At 32.3% G+C, this 16,881-nt stretch overlaps 1 protein-coding gene across 1 annotated transcript in view; it reads right to left on the reverse strand.

Annotated features, from left to right (window-relative positions):
- Window positions 1–2,642: 2,642 nt before the first annotated feature.
- LOC123007500 (neurogenic protein mastermind-like) overlaps window positions 2,643–16,881 on the reverse strand; it is a 29,163-nt gene continuing 14,924 nt past the window's right edge. The window contains exons 3-7 of the mRNA XM_044402834.1: window positions 13,688–14,953; window positions 3,957–4,407; window positions 3,415–3,906; window positions 3,154–3,362; window positions 2,643–3,103 (exon numbers count right to left, since the gene is read on the reverse strand). Of these exons, the coding sequence (XP_044258769.1) occupies window positions 2,840–3,103; window positions 3,154–3,362; window positions 3,415–3,906; window positions 3,957–4,407; window positions 13,688–14,953 (2,682 nt within the window). The 3' untranslated portion in view covers window positions 2,643–2,839. The remainder of the gene's footprint in view (window positions 3,104–3,153; window positions 3,363–3,414; window positions 3,907–3,956; window positions 4,408–13,687; window positions 14,954–16,881) is intronic.

Genomic DNA, 16,881 nt, shown 5'->3' on the forward strand with positions numbered 1-16,881 from the left:
TCTGACAATAGGGTTTAAGACGTGGGAAAATTAATTCATGTGAATTTGTGTTTTATGGTGGGGCAGATAAAAGCTTTCTATTGGTTGTTGGTTGCTATTTGTCCACATACTCCTCTACTCAGCGAATGGAGGAAAGCTGATGCAATGTGGCAAAAACAAGAGCTCATCTTCGGCATGTTTTGTATATTTTTATTTGGGATTGCGGACATGGGAGTTATTTTGGTAGATCAATGCCCGAAAAAAAAAGGATTCAGTCAATACAGACATAACAATTATTTGTTTTGGTCATCAATTGTGCAATTTGAAAATAAGTTTGTACTTGTATCTACTTGCCTATTACATATTGGCATATTTTCTTTATCTTAGAGTAGGTACCTAGCTAATAGTGTAACCACTTAGGTAATAAATAAATTATCTAATTATCTGCTTTGTTTTACTAAATTTAGACAATCTTTAGAGATAAATGAAAAATATACTTATTTGATAATAATTGCAATTTTAACAATATTACTCAGCACTGCCACTTATTCAATAATTGGTAGAGGTACCACTTATTCATAGGTAGGCATATTGGTATTATTTAATAATTAGATTAAAATTTAATTGTCTAATTACAAAAAAAACACCATTCTAATTTTTTAAACTTTGCTTATTTATTGAACGTTTTTTTGGTGATCTTTGCAGTATTGATTACAAAATTTCCAAGTAGTTTTTATGAATTTTATAAAGTAGTTTTCTTACTTTAATGCAATTTTTTTACGACAACAGCCGACATAATTTGCTGATTTTTATACAGTCGTTTGATATCAGTAAATTTTTCTTTTTTGCATAATTTTACGTTGGATTATTTTAGGTTGGATACTTGTACTTTGGATTATTTTACTTTGGACAATTTTGTATGCGTCCATATTTTTTTGAAGTCCCTAAATTTGAAAATTAACAAATAAAAAATATAGGTTTTGGAAAGAATAGAACATTTTTATTAATTTTATCTGAGACGAGCAAACGATTCATAACAAAAAACTGTTCAACTTTGATCAAAGAAGTGCCTATTGTAATATCTTCAAGAATAATGAAATTATGGCTTGGGACGTAACTGCAATAATTAATTAATTAATTGTTTGTTCTGTTATTTAATATAATTTATTGTTTCACAACTTAGTTTCATTCTGTATCAGGTTCAAGGTTACTGATCACATGCACATTATTACATTATTTATAGTTGCTAATGTTGATATATTTAAAAGACTGTGCAAACTATGTAGTAAATAGGTATCTACCTAATAATAAGGTCAAATGAGTTTATAAAAAAAAAGAATGAAAAGGATGGTTAATTATTATTGAAGCGGCATAAAAAAAATATGTTGCTTGTGATGTTAAAGGTCAATAGTTACTTTTAACATAAACAAACTACCTAATATTATCAGATATCACCCCTAATGGGATCAATAGTGGTAGAGTAATCAACCTGCTCTTGACGTAATATTACAGGCGCAAAATAAACCTGTCTAAGTTTATGCAAGCAACAATTTGCATAATTATTTACTTTTAAAAAGTTTGGTACTTGGATATGGTGAAAGAAAATGTTTTGTGTCATTATGAATATTTATTATAATCACCTGAATTTATGATAAATCTACAAAACATGGAATATATATTTTCAATATAAACTCTTGTATGTTGCAAAAATTAGAATATGATAACAATGTCATTTCATCTAAGTACACGTATAAATTATTACAGATAAAACTAAGACTGTGGTCTGCTAATAAGTGCAGAGAAATAAAGGAAAGCAAATATTTAAATACTGAGAAAAGGTTTTGACGAAACAGAATTACAAATTGGAATGTATATCCTAGTCATAATAGAAAAAAATTACAATTTTTTACTAATTAAAATTTTATTGAGATCAATTGTTCTCAATTTGTGGCTTAAATATCAAACATGAATAAAAAAATAGTTTTTGCATGTGACAATATTTTATCAACTCATTTATTTTTCTATAACTGAAAAGTTGAAAAAACAAATCTTATATTTAAGCCAGTAACATTACTTAATTATTTCACTAATAACATCGACTTTGGTTAGTTATTTGATAATCTCGTGGCGAATCGCAAAACAGCTACCGCTAGGAATTTACAACATTACAAAAATGTGAAATAACAAATTTTAGACATATTCCGACTTAACGATACACCACAAAATTACCAAATAAGCTGCAAAGTAACGGATGTTCGAACATTTACTAATGGATTACAGGATTTTAAAGACTGTTCAGCATAACACTGTTTTTTCTCTAATTATATTTATTTATTAATAAACTAGTTACCGCCACATGCAATATTTACGATTTTCTTAGTTAGCTTTTTACGATCGTAAATATTACGTACTGTACGTCAAATTCCTACGGTTTCAGGAGTAAAATATAACACGATATAAATACTTATCAATATGTATACAAGTCATGATATGACAGATGAGATTCAATTTAAATTGTTGTGTGTACACTTTTCTAAACTGTATAAATGTAAAATTCTGTTTTTGCAGCTGATAACTACAAAATTTCACTCCACTTTCTCACAGCTCCATTTTTTATAATCATATATTCTGCTTCATGGCAGTGTAATTTAATACAAACTGTAGATATTTGATAGGTATATTGTCATTCGGATTTATATATCTTGTAAATTGCATATCAAAAAACAAATTTCAAATATTGTAACCAAAAAAATTTAAAAACTTACAAATATAAAGTAATACCAACAGAAACCACAGTTAATATAAATATGTACAAAAATATATATATAAAAAATATTAACAAAAATTATATAAAATTCTACTAAAAATCTAAATTAAAGCCAGAGTCACTGTCAAATGAGCTTAACAACTCCTGATCAGTAAATGCTGTTGAATCCGTTGTTGGAAGATTTTCTAAAAATTCGAGACCGATAAAGTCCGTGGATTGAGAATTGAAATTATTTAATGAATTATTTTGGTTGCTTGATGAATTATTTACAAGTTGATTGTTCATGTTCTGCTGGAGTGTCTGATTGGTCACTGTCATTGACTGGGTTTGTTGCATATGGATACTTGATATGGACATCTAAAAAACAATCATTATCTCAAATTACGAAAAATAAGTCTCCAAAATACCTGAGAATTCTGTTGTTGTTGTTGTTGCTGCTGCTGCTGCATCATACTCTGTTGCTGTTGCATGTGATTCAACATCTGATTCATGTTATTCATTTGTGACATGGGACTACCACTCTGACCCATCACTTGGGCCTGACCCATACTTTGCTGACTTCTGATTTGCTGGTGCTGTGCCGAAAGCTGCATATTTCCGGCGTTCATGTTAAAACCTAAGCAAAAATAATAAATTAAAACACAAGTTACCCAAGACACGAAAATCACCTTGTTGCATATTTGGCCTCATCTGTGGATTAAAATTAGTATTCTGCTGTTGCATCAGCAGATGTCGCCACTCGGTATTCCCATGTTGCATAGCATCCATTCCGCTGAGCGGTCCTTGCTGTCGCGGGTACATATTTCTCGAAATCATGTGCTGTTGCTGTTGGTGCTGCTGCATCACATACATGTTGTGTGGACGAATCATTGGACCCGAAGGTGGCATAGGCTGTTGTGGCATCCTCCGGATATTAGGAGGCGCTCCTGCAAATCTGGGTTGCACTCCCTGCATCATTCCTGCACTACTCTTGTAATCCGGTGGTGGTGGCCTAACCATATGTTGTTGCAATGCGGCTTGTTGCGCTCGCATCATTTGCTGTTGTTGGAGAAGTTTCTGTTGCTCGAGTTGAGAATTCATTAAGCGTGGTCCCATTCCGCCTTGACCTCCCATAGGTCCTGGTCCCATTGGCCCATTTGGTCCCATATTATTTGATACGACTGTAAAACAACCCTGTGTAATTTTATCACAATATTGGTGATTTTCTTACCATTGGGTCCATTGGCACGTTGCCTTAAGGTTTGTTGGGTAAAGTTAATGGTCTGGCTTTGTGACATGGAATAACCGTCCGGCATCTGTCCTGATAAGTTCCCGTTCCCACCCATCGTTCCAGGATGATGCATTCCAGGACCTCCCATCATACTTTGCATACCACCCATTGATCCTTGTTGCGAATTCGGCATTTGTTGGTTGTTGGACATCATGGGACTGCCCATCGTCGGATTTTGGTGTTGTTGTTGTTGATTGCTATTGGTGTGCATTTGTTGGTTCTGTTGTTGGTTTGATGAAAGTGGGTTTTGTTGAGGAACGTTTTGTCCGTTCTGAGATTGAGACGAGGCACCATTTGTAGTATGTTGATTAAAGTGCATTCCTTGTTGTGTCGCGATGGACACATTGCCTTTCAAGTCGCCGCTTAAATGAAGGTGTTGACCAGCCGACACCTAATATGACATTTACACATTAAATAAGCAATTATAATGAATCACAAATAAGAAAAATGGTAACTTTCCCAATTAGATTAAAAGCGTAAAATAGATGGAAAATGAATCACGCGACCAAGCCTTAAAAATATCAAAAGTTTATGCGAAAAACGGACCAAGAATTTTAAATAAAATCACTAAAACCCGACAAGAATTTAATTTGTAACACAATTTTACAGACATTCTTGTAAAATAGAGTAGCAAACTGATTAATTTAATCAAAAATTTTTCAGTGAATTAAAATTGTCTGTCTATAATACCAATTGTAACAGTAAGCTTAAACTGAAAATAGATAAAAAAATTCTTTAGTTAGCAGTAAAAATATGCCAAGATTCCAAAGATAACATTATGTTTACGTTATTCCTTATTAAAATAATTAATGTTTTTTAATAAAATCGTACACAAAACAGATTATGTAAAACGCAAATGTATTTTTTAGTTTGCATTTTGCAGGAATTTTAAATATATCTAGTTATTTATCAAGTAAAACATAACGTCCATCGTATCTTTATGTAATTTTTATGATTCACTTTAAAATTTTTGACAAATTTACGTTGATTGGCCTATGATTATTATTGTCGTTTGAATGTAGATAGAATAGAAATTTCTAAAGTCGTTAAGTGATATAACTTTGACATTCAAGCTTGCAGTTTTCATAACCATGGCTCGGAAACGGTAACAATGCAAAGTTTCTCAATAAGAATTCGAAACTCCTTGCATAACGCTGCAATTATAGGCAAAAATTTGTCTATTATTAATCTCGTGCACACTCTAAGCGATCAGTAAAACTGAAAAACGAGAAAATTAATTTCAAAATCTAACGGTTCTAGTCGACGTTTTCATAAATTAAACACGAAAATTCCGTATAGCACAATCTAATACGGGCATAAATTATAAAATGAACTCATCATGCAGGAAGTCGTCTTCTGTGTTAACGAACTGACAACGTCACGTCGTCTTCCGTAGACGTTTCATCACGTTTACGCATCACTCGGCTCGTTGATGTGAGAGAAAAAGACGAGGAAAATGACGTGATGAAGGAAAAAGTTGATAGAAGGATCAGAATTCGCGTCTGTGCTCGCGACTTGCTAAGTTGGAGCGTGCCTCTATGTGAACTCGTGTTGCTGAAAACCGTCCAGGAGGTCATTATTTTCTTGACCTAATAATCACACCCACTCATTATAAGATTTTTCAGCTTTCAAAAGTGCCAGATTAGGCCGATTTATTTCTGTTTACGTAAACGGGAAACTGTTTCCGACTTGAAGAACTTATTTTTGTAAAAGTCAAACTCTTTTTAGTTCACGTTTGACTTCCTTCTTTCTTCAGTTTTAACAGTTTCTGGCATCACAAATTTTTATTTATGTTAACAGGAAAACAACAATAATTAACTATAATTAAACGAAACGATAAGACATTAAAGTGACATAATATTTATTAATAACAATATCGATGTTTACACAAATACCAATTATGATCATTATTCTTTCTGAAAAAGCGTCTGCACCAATTTTCTAGTTGATGAAATTTTTTTTCGTGAATTGTGCTTTTTTTCATTTTGTTACACTCCAATTTAAAAACAATTGATTTGCAAGAGTCAAGCGCTGTTTTGCCCATAACCTAGATTTCGTACCATTTGAAATGGGTCACCGTTCACCGCGTAATATTAAAGGAACTGTTTCTTCAGTATTTTTATTTAAAGTTATTTAAATCAATGTAATTCTAAAATTACATTATTGATGTGTTTATTTATAGCACCTTCAGGTAAAAATGAAATCATTCTCAATGTTTTGAGAATAAATAATGGTACTACCAGTGTCACTAAATACAAAAAATTAAACGTCTAGCAACGTCTTAAATTTTTAACAAAGTTTTCTGCCTTAGTTGAAACTTTTTGTTTGCTTATATTTAATATTTCAAACAAGTTAAGTTAATTAACGCAAGTTATGTTCGTTATAAATTACGACAATAATGGAATTACAAATTTGCAAACAGAACTTTAATTGATATTGGGAGTATGCACAGCCGTTACACGTAGCAAAATTTAGTCCCCCTTCTAATCCTAATTATTAACAGAATAAAAGATCAAAAAATATCAAATTTTTTTGTATTAATAAGATGACAGAAATATTTAGAAAATGTTTCAAACATTTCTAAAGGAAAGCTGTAGACACTCCATTATTAATATTTAATTATTAATTAATGAAATAAAACACTTTTAATTAGTTATTAGTAGCTAATTAAAATTATACCCTGCCAGATAATCACAGTCACGTAATCGAAATTCCCTCCACTTCTTTTCGAACTATGGACTGTGTCAAGTTTAGCCTCGAGTTTAACACTTTTTAGCATTACATCAATCGAATACCCCGTAGTTAAAAGAATAGATAATGTAACATGAAATTTCGTTACGCCACTACCACCTTCCATTACCTTACATCACCCATGTTTGCTCCAGTTTCACGTTTAATAAAGACGGGAAGAACGAGTTCATCGAACACAATACCTTGTTTTAATCCATCTTTTGTGTTCATCCATATAAGAGTCTAATGCGTGATTTACAAGAGAGACCATGAGCGAGGAGCGCACTTGCTACTCGTGGGAAAAGTGCGCCACTTCCTCATTCAAATAAGTGATAGGACCGTTAGCCACTGCAAACTGTAATAGAAACTGCACTGCGCAAAATGCACACAAGTCCAGAGAAGAGACTCGCCTACGTAATTATATTGCTGCTGATTCTGACGGTAAAACAGCAAATATGCGGAAAGAGGATGACTTCTGATGGTCAAGAATTTTTACTTTTGTGGATGCGATGTTGATAAACCGAGTTTAGCTGACCAAACCGGACTTGGACTCTTTTATAAAACTCTTCTTGCAGATGGGATCTCTTCGTGGAATCTAATTATTAGGAGTACCGCTACGTGTGCGTTACTCGCTTTTGAAAAAAAACACGAATTTTGTATACGCTTTGTAGTTTATTGCAAGAATTCTATTGTCGATGCTAGCTTTTGAGTTTTTTCCTTATAAACAACAAATCAATTTTGTTATAAAGTACCTAATTCCAATAAGGTCCGGTGCTTAAAATTGCCCACCGTTAATTTTTTGTCTAAATTGTGGAGAAACTGATGCGTCATCCTGTTGGATGTTAAAATTAAATATTTCTAGTTACATATTAATTGTTTTGAAGTTTCTTTACTTTTTTTGTATTTTTTATGTTGTTTTTTGTTTGTTTATTAAAGATTTTTTCCTACTGTTAATATGATTAATGAAAAATCCTATCTCAAATTTTAAATATGGTCCTTATCTAATGTCGATGTTTATCTAATGTCGATATTTGTGGCTAGGAGGTTCCAAAAAAGGCCCTTTGTAATATTTTATATTTATGTTAAAAACATGTAGAAATATTAACAAAACAGGCATTTTTGTGGTACACATTTTTAAACAAAAATCCAAATTATAATTTCGATAATAAATCCAAACCTTTGCATATTTCAAAAAATATATAAAAAATCGTAAAAATTAAGTGGGCCTTATTTGGCTAAGTTACCTTACATGTCGTAGGCTAATTGTAAATTCAGTCGTTTTATAAAACGCCTATTCATTTTGAAAACGACTGGGCAAATTGTAAATGAATGAATAAATGCAGGGTTTTTACAATATGACGGAAAATTTTAGGCGTATTATAAAAAGCCTAATAAGTTTTCGTCTTATTGTAAAATGTTTTTAAATATTCTCCATTTAGAAAATCACTGGTTACATTCAGTCGTTTTGTAAAAGACTGAAAAATATTATTTTATAAGATACCAATTTCTATTGTAGTTAGATAATCTATTAAAAAAAAACAAAGTCAAATGTTAAACGTTTTTAATCAATATAAAAAAGACATATTTCAAGGAAAAAAAAAACAAATAAATTTTCTTAACAATTTCATCGTACAGTTGCGGTATTAAAATTTGGGACAGTATTGTCATTTTCAATATGTAACTTCATTTTTTACTCTTGTCATGTTTATGTCATTTTGACTTATTTATTTTCAAAAATTTTGATTTGTGGCATAACCACGAGTAGGCAGCAGATCAAAGCGATGATTTAATTACACTTAGTTCAATTAATAAATTTCCTAAGACAGACAAATTGTTTAATTAACAATTTTAACAACAAAAAAAGGTTAATTATCAAATGTCTGTCAATAAGAGGTAGTTTACACTGAACTTTTTAAAGTTAATCTGTGACCCAGCTTTGTTTTGTGAACAACCAGGCAAATTGTAAATGAATGAATAAATGCAAGGTTTTTACAATAACACGGAAAATTTTAGACGAATTATAAAAAGCCTAATAAGTCTTCGTCTTATTATAAAGTGCATGGTTAATTTTTACCAAGTGAATAAAAAGTATGGAACCAAGCGTTTTTTTCGTAAACTAAGTACTTTACGAAAAAAATAATTAGTGTAACGTTAAGTGCAATTAAAATGTGACCATTTATCAAAAATAAAATTTTTCGAAATTTCTTTTAGTTTTCAGGTCATAATCTTTAATTAAAAAAATTACCATGGTGGGTTGCCATTGAATAAATTTTTTTTTCCAGAACTCGAAAACTAAAAGAAATTTCGAAAAATGTTATTCTTGATAAATGGTTACATTTTAATTTTACTTTACGCTACACCAATTATTTTTTTCGTAAAGTACTTAGTTGATTCCATACTTTTTATTCACTTGGTAAAAATTAACCATACACTTCATAATAAGACGAAAACTTATTAGGCTTTTTATAATTCGCCTAAAATTTTCCGTGATATTGTAAAAACCTTGCATTTATTCATTCATTTACAATTCATTTGCCCGGTCGTTTTCAAAATGACTAGGCGTTTTATAAAACGACTGAATTTCCAATTAGCCTACGACATACATAAAGTTTGAAAAACAAGCATTTTTTGATAAAAAAAAAGTCTCAGAAATGTGGTCGTTTTAAGTTAAATTTCTATTTAGATGTGTAGAGTAAACTCTAAAATCCTTGTCTTTGTCGAAAAAAAAATTCATAAGGAGATATTTAAAAAATAAATAAATGCAAAACTTAAAAACAAAATTATATAGTAAAAAATTACGTCCAATTATGTACCAACACAAGTGGTTGAAATTTTATTTTCCCCCAACAGTTGAAAATCTTTAGTCCCCCAGAATGCAAACTGCAAATGGGATCTCCGCTGATAAATCGTTCAATATGCTACGGAACAAAGCCACTTATCTTATTTGACAAATCCTCGTCTTCGTATAGATAGCTGTTATCATTCAGGAGACCTTTCGGACACATATAGTTTGTGAGTGATAGTCCTATTGGTGATTTACAGATACTGATTTAAGACTTGCTATTACAACTGGATTTGCCTTGATTTATGTGGCAGTTAAGTAAGTTCATCTGTTTTCACATTTTGGAAAATCTTGTTTGAATAGATATCCCTGAAGGTTTTTTTTTTTAAGATTTAATTAGATAGTGGTTGTTGAAAGCACGCGGTAATTACCTGTACTGGTATACGACGCAGTGATGCAAAGAATTAAGATCAAGAACCTGTAAACGATTAGTCGGCATATATGCAAGTTTTAGTAGTGTTATGTATGAATGTGCAACCTGCAACAAGGTGCAACAAGAGACCCTGGAGCGTACGCCTCAGCTAGAGCAATGATCTCGCAGAACGTGACCGTTGCACTGAGGAAAAACTATGCCTTAACACTCTTGACAATCCTAAACCAAACTTCGTGAATAATTAAAAACTGATATCAGCGACGAATTTACGAAAATTTTTTCAACATTTTAAACGATATTTTGAAAATATAGCTCATGTTCAACCCCGCCACTGCATGTGCGGCAATTAAATCTCAGTGTATGCAGTAAAACCAATTTATCTATTACACTCGGCCCTGAATTTGATCAACACCCAGTCGTGCTATTTAGGTTAGTCTTTTCCTTTCGGCCTTGTTCTTATTGCACACGATATGAGATGCCCTTCGTACGTGACTGCCTCAAAAGTTGTTATTTGCGAGGGTGGAAGCGGAAATATCGTCGTCTCACATGTAACAAACTTGTTGAATTGTTATTGTTTGCAGGGTCATTATTTTCCTTTATTAGGTTGATTCTTATCTTTTCGTACATTTTTCCAAAAATAGAACTGTTTTCTTCAATCTATTTTTACAGTCATTTGCATGTTTATGCAAATTGATAAAAGGGTAAGTCCAATCTTCTTGAAAGGTAGAGGTGCCACAAGAGCGGCCAAGTGACGAGCTTGGTGACTTGTGGCCGCTGCGCACAATCAATACGAGGGCAGGCCGGACGGACGTCTCGAGGGACGAAAACGACTGGTATGGATGGTCGGTTGGATATACACTTCCTTCATTAGATGCAAGTGAAGTGTGCGAGAATAGAAAATGAGCCGGAAATTTATTACTAGTTATTTATATCTGCAATTTGCAAAACCTGTCATTTTTTTAATTACCTATATTTTATATAGTGTGCCCCCGGATAGGTGAAACGACTCTTGTAAAAGATTTTCATGTTTTTATTATTTTATTTTATAATTTTAGTTTTAAAAAATCAAGTATGACTTGGATTATTTTTTAAAAACTATTTTTCTCCAGAGTAAAGTACCTTTTATGAGGCAAATACGACGAAAAGTTATTAAGAAAAATTATTTAGAATCAACATTTAGGCCCCTGTACCAAATTTCTAAATCATCGGCCAACAACTTTTCTTAATAACTTTTTCTCATATTTGCCACAAAAAAGGCATTTTACTCAATAAAAAAAATTATTTTTTGAAAATTTCCAAGACATACTTAATTTTTCAAAACTAAAATTATGTTAAAAATTAGACTTTAACCAAGAAGGCTAAACCACACAAAATTAAAATTTGAATCGAAAATCTTTTATCTTTTACAAGAGTACACACTGTAGATAATTGTTTTAATATTCTTGTTCAAAAATTAAATAAATGGTTAGTCGTTTCGTACCAAACGACAAAACTAAAGCGTAACTCTGTGAAATTACATTTGTTTCGCAGCCACTAAATTTAACTTTTTCGAAGAACAAAGAGTTCCTTGTAAATGATTCGAGTAATAAAAGTAACAGAAATTTTTAAATTACACACATGTTTCCATTAACTAAATGTCAAATGATTTTTACAATCAAATGTAGAAGAATGTATCACTAGCGTGTTTATATTAATCAATGTCAGTCAAACCTGATGGTCATTAAACTACTCGTATTTTACAGTTGTTTTATGGTTAATAAACGGTAGGAAAATGGGGACCTGTTGATAATCCCTAATTTAATACCCAAGAAAATAGAATAAATACTTTTTTTACTCGAAGCCCAATATAATTAAATCGTCATTTAATTAAATTGCTCTTGTGCATTTGTCTGGTTGGTTTGCAACACTTATTTCTTATTAATTTTGTGTCTGAATATGGAAAATATATAAATGCAAATTAAAAGACAAAAACAATTTTAGACGTATCAAAGAAGATGGAAACGATGTAGCTAATAGATATTGTTAACTGTTTTCTACACCCACGACAAAAACAATCTTATTTTAGAGTTTCTACGTGTTCATAAATGATATGAATTGACTTTTTGTCAAAATATTTGATTAAGAAAAAAACGCATTTTGCTATTTGCTAAAATAAAACAACAGAACTGTTAATTATTACCATACAAACATAAGAATGAGTATCTATTGTTAGAAAAAATATTTAACCTTTTAATTTTTAATTAAAGGAAAACGTACAATATTCAACTATGTAATAAATTATAAATAATAATAAGATTTGATGATATGATAGTAAAATTTCTATTTTTTAAAGTCCAGTCTTATATAAACTGACAGATTGATTAGCTGATACTAATGAAAATAATGACAAGTCAAATAAGAAATGTTCATTAACTGCAATTAGTAAAAATTGCATTTCACTGCAATAATTTTTTTCTCTTAGAAATGAGGATAATTACAACGATCAATCAACGAAACATCATTTTTATATTAATAAATGAAAAAATACAGCCAACAATAATTGGCTGTAATGATAAATTTTAATTGTTTCTGTACAAACTATTTTTATTTATAAAAAAAACTATTATCAAATTAATCAAGACTCAGATGTAACTTCTATTTGTGGTAACCCATATAGAGGTGTCCCATAACTCTGTTATAAACAGAGGGCAACGAAAAAGTCTGCTTACAGCTGAACATTAATTACACAAATAATTGCTTCTATTTTGATTGAAAGTTTACAAAATTTAGTTCAACGTACTCATTATTGTCAGGAAGTAAATGGAAAACGTTTTGACACCTTTTTAAGAAAACAATGTACATATTAGATCTTTTCCAAACAACTTTATATCATCAAAAAAAATTGAGAGAAGAAATTTGAAAAAATATTTCACATGATAGCACTTCAATACTTTTAATCAACTATGTACCAAATTCCCAAATATGTCCATATTTTTTGGCGATCCCTTGTCTAAGAATTGCTTTTACAACCTGTTTTTACCTTTTTTATTACTGATCAATTAAAACAGTGATCTGAGTACAACCATAAAACTGAAGATAAGTGATACGACTTTATGTGGAACAATCAGAAAAAAACTAAATAAATAAAAATAAAGAACGTTAAAAACTATACTATTCCTATAAAAACGTTGCTAATTCTTTAAAACTAAATCATTTTGCTAAGGTTTCGTTAAACGTTAATGGCTGATATACAAGTTCTCATTCTCCGTCTCTCAGGGTTTGTATAAAATGTTCAATGTATCTCTTTGCCCTATTTTAGTCAAAAATTAAGACAGATATAATCATGAGACATTTACATAATTCGTTTCATACGATAATTTTGCGTAAAGTTTGCAAGGCGATTGTTCTATTGTCAACGCTATAGTTCTACCTTAACAAAACCAAGGATAGCATCAAGCATGTGTCAATTATTGCAACGTGATACATATTAATGTATATAAATGAAGAACACACTTGAAATACAATGGATGGCTATAATCAACATAAAGAGCGTATATCCCTAATACATAATAACATAAGCCAATCAGTGTGTCGCTTGTTGATTAAATATTGATCCGGTTGTCATTTGCACGAGGGTCAACAACACAGGGCGCGTCAAGTGACTTCCCATCACTGACCGGAGAAAGACAAAACTTTATAATTTAACGTTTTTACATTTCCGCCAACGTAACATAAAAATTAGTTTACCTGAATAGCGTGTCCGTGATTCTGCTGACTTATATGGAGTTGCTGCGCTTGATTTATCTGTAAGGTGGTTCCAGAATTGTTGCCTCCGGGTCCGGAAGGCGGTCTCGGGGGAGTACCGCCACCGAAAGCGCCACCACTCGTCGATCCAGTACTACTTCTCGGTAAATAACCTGGACTGCCATGACTACTCGCACTGGGACTGCTATAAGGAGAATATTGTTGCTGTTTGTAAATTCCTGCTCCCTTTCGTTTCATGTCAAAATCGTTCCCTTGGAAGATCATCTCCTGTTTGATCATGTCGGGTTGTGAGAAGTTCGGACTGTTTTTATGGAAGTTGGGGTTTGAATTGGGACTTCCGTAGTCACCTTGAAACTGGAAATCGGGGTAAGGTGACCTGGAATTCGGCGCTCTGGTATTGGGGTTAAAAGTCATCCCCATTTGATTCTTATGTTGGTGTTGTTCGGCCATTTGTTTGAGGGTTTGTGCGGCCGGACTAAGTTCAGTCTTGCAGAAATCAATGTTGGAATAAGAAGGCATCCGCGTTTTGTTGATGCCTCCTTGATTTTCGAAGACTGGGGAATAATTATTTTGATTGGATACTAAAGGACTATGCGTGGATTTCGCGTTATCTGCCACCGGTTGTTGCAGATCTTTAATGTCTTCCACTTTCAAACCGTTAACACTCGCGTTAACCTCGGATTTATCTTCGAAATCAAAGTCTTTCATTAACTCGGGATAGTTGCTAATATCTGAGATGAGATCGTTGAACGCGTCAGAGGTGATGATTTCGTCGTTGGTGTCTTCTCCGATGAGGTCGGAGAAGCCACCAAAGCCGGTGCCACCGTTGGCGGCCGCATCCTTCTCTAACGCTGCGGCACATTGGTCCAAATCGGCAAAATCGTTATCGGGTTCTTGTTTCACGCACTCAACCAAAGTGCCGACATCGAGACCGATGTTGGATTTTTGCTGGAGATTGGACGCCGGCGTCGATGGGTTCGACTTTGGGGATGAGACGTCGCTCTTCACCGAGGCGTTGGTGTGTGCCTTCACCGTCACGTTGGTGGAGATCTGCTGAGGCTGGGAATTGGCTGCCGACGTCGTGAATTCGAGCTGTTGGACGATTTCGACGGAAAATTTCGTCAAACCTTCGTTCTGATGAGAACCGTGCTGCTGAGTTGTGCACTGGAGTTTCACCGGTGGCTCGAAGTTGTCAGCTGACCCTCCCGGATCGTGCTCTTCCGCCGATCGTTTCAAGAATTTCTGCTGCTGCAATAAAAAATATATGCTTTCACTAAAAATGTTTATTGTTTCGATGTAGAACGGATTGCAAAATGATGAGATATACCAAAGTACGCGACATGTGCAACTTTTTGCTGAAAGATAACGATTTATACCTCCTACTCATGCTAAAAAAACACATTCAACATTAGGTCAAATTTGAGATTTCACTGCAATAAAAGGTAACTAAATATGTAAGTATATGAAGAAAATGGCAACCAATTCGATTTTTTGTCCATCCAAAAATTAGTTTACATTCATTTTTACTGTTATTTAGGAATCTGTCAAGAATGGTTTTCTTGGCTAATAAACAGAAATTTGCTGATGACTTTAAATCTTGTTGAGAAATGAATAGCTTCCAAGGAGGAAGACTAGGAAAAAGATTTCACCACAAGTAGCAACTCTGGTAAAAACCTATTGCACCGGTTGTTAAAATAAAATCATAATGAATTGACCCATTTACATGTACCTACATTTTTTGCTATTTGCAGTAAGCCTTATTTAGATCGATCAGCAACTAATGAAAGTCGTTTTTTACTCATTAATTCTGAATATTTTCTACAAGCCGAAAGCAAAGGGAAAGACACTTTCATCACATGATAATTAAACAAAGTATCTGTAATGGCAAATAGCTTCAGAAAATACATGTCCGGAAAGTCGCGCACGTCCTTAAAAGGGAGTAATCGGGTGTCCCCCAGAGTACTGAAAAAATGTTTAAAAATTTCTATCTTTCAAAAAAATTTGACATTTGATATTTTTTTATGTCTATTTAATGATACTGATGATTTTGTATATGTTTTTTTTTTATAATTATTTCGTAAAGGTAGAAAAATGTTGCTAATAAAAGCCACAAATAACATTTAAACAGAGTTACAATTTAGAATAGGCTTCCTCTTCTAATAGCCTGTAGCAAAAAAACTTGGAAAATTATTTTTCTAACAGAAATAAATAGAATCAAAATGCAAAATTTAAACTCTCATAACTTCGAAATTTTTATAGATAGATTTTTTCAAACAATTTTCTTGTTGTCTAGGGCACCGCCCGATGATACAGTGTCACGGAGATGCGCGACTTTCCGGACACCTGTATTTTTACAGAATGAAACAAAATTACTCAAGGAACAAAATATGTATTTTCTATTAAAAAATAAGATCTTTCTTCTCTATTATTTAATCACAAATAGTCTTGTAAGTTTTAGATGTTATTGTCTTATTGCATTACCCTTCTACGTATTGACACAAATACCAAACATTTTTTAATTTTTGTGTTTCATCAATTATTTTATACTACATCATCTAGTATTCATAACTATATTTATTAAAAACATAAAATAATTTGAGAAAAGTAAGAATGTAAAGATCATACGTGCAACACTACATAGCTAAAAAACAATTTCGAAGCAACTTCGATCTGTATTTCATAATTTTATTTTTCACTTCTTAAACCGTTTAACATGTAAACTTCTTGCATTTGGATAAGAAGATCTGGCTTAAATAATGCTAACAACAAAATCCAATATTATTTTAAATAAAAAATATATTTAAATACTTATAAAAGCTTTTTTAGGATACTGAATTGGTAACAACATAGTTACAAATAGGTCCGGTAGATAAAATTTACCAGTCTAGGCCGGTAATAGTCTACTACTCGCTGGTAACTACGTAAACACTAGTTAAATTTTTGTTTTCATGAATTTTTGTTAAATTTGAAAGTGATCGTTGCAGTATCCTAAAAATTTTGCCAAACATACAGATCTCGCCTTACGGCTCGACCTGTAAAGTATTGGTGCGGCCATAAAAATGTTGTTACCGCTCTAATACAGCAAATAGCTATTTAGTTCTATCCAGTACCACTACAGAAAAACATGTCCCTTTTAAACAAATAATAATAAAATTGGACCTTCTGTAGGAAAGTCC

The sequence above is a fragment of the Tribolium madens genome, unplaced genomic scaffold (assembly GCF_015345945.1).
Source record: "Tribolium madens isolate multiple individuals breed KSU strain unplaced genomic scaffold, Tmad_KSU_1.1 Scaffold_3;HRSCAF=73;Tcas5.2_LG2, whole genome shotgun sequence".
NCBI lineage: Eukaryota > Metazoa > Arthropoda > Insecta > Coleoptera > Tenebrionidae > Tribolium > Tribolium madens.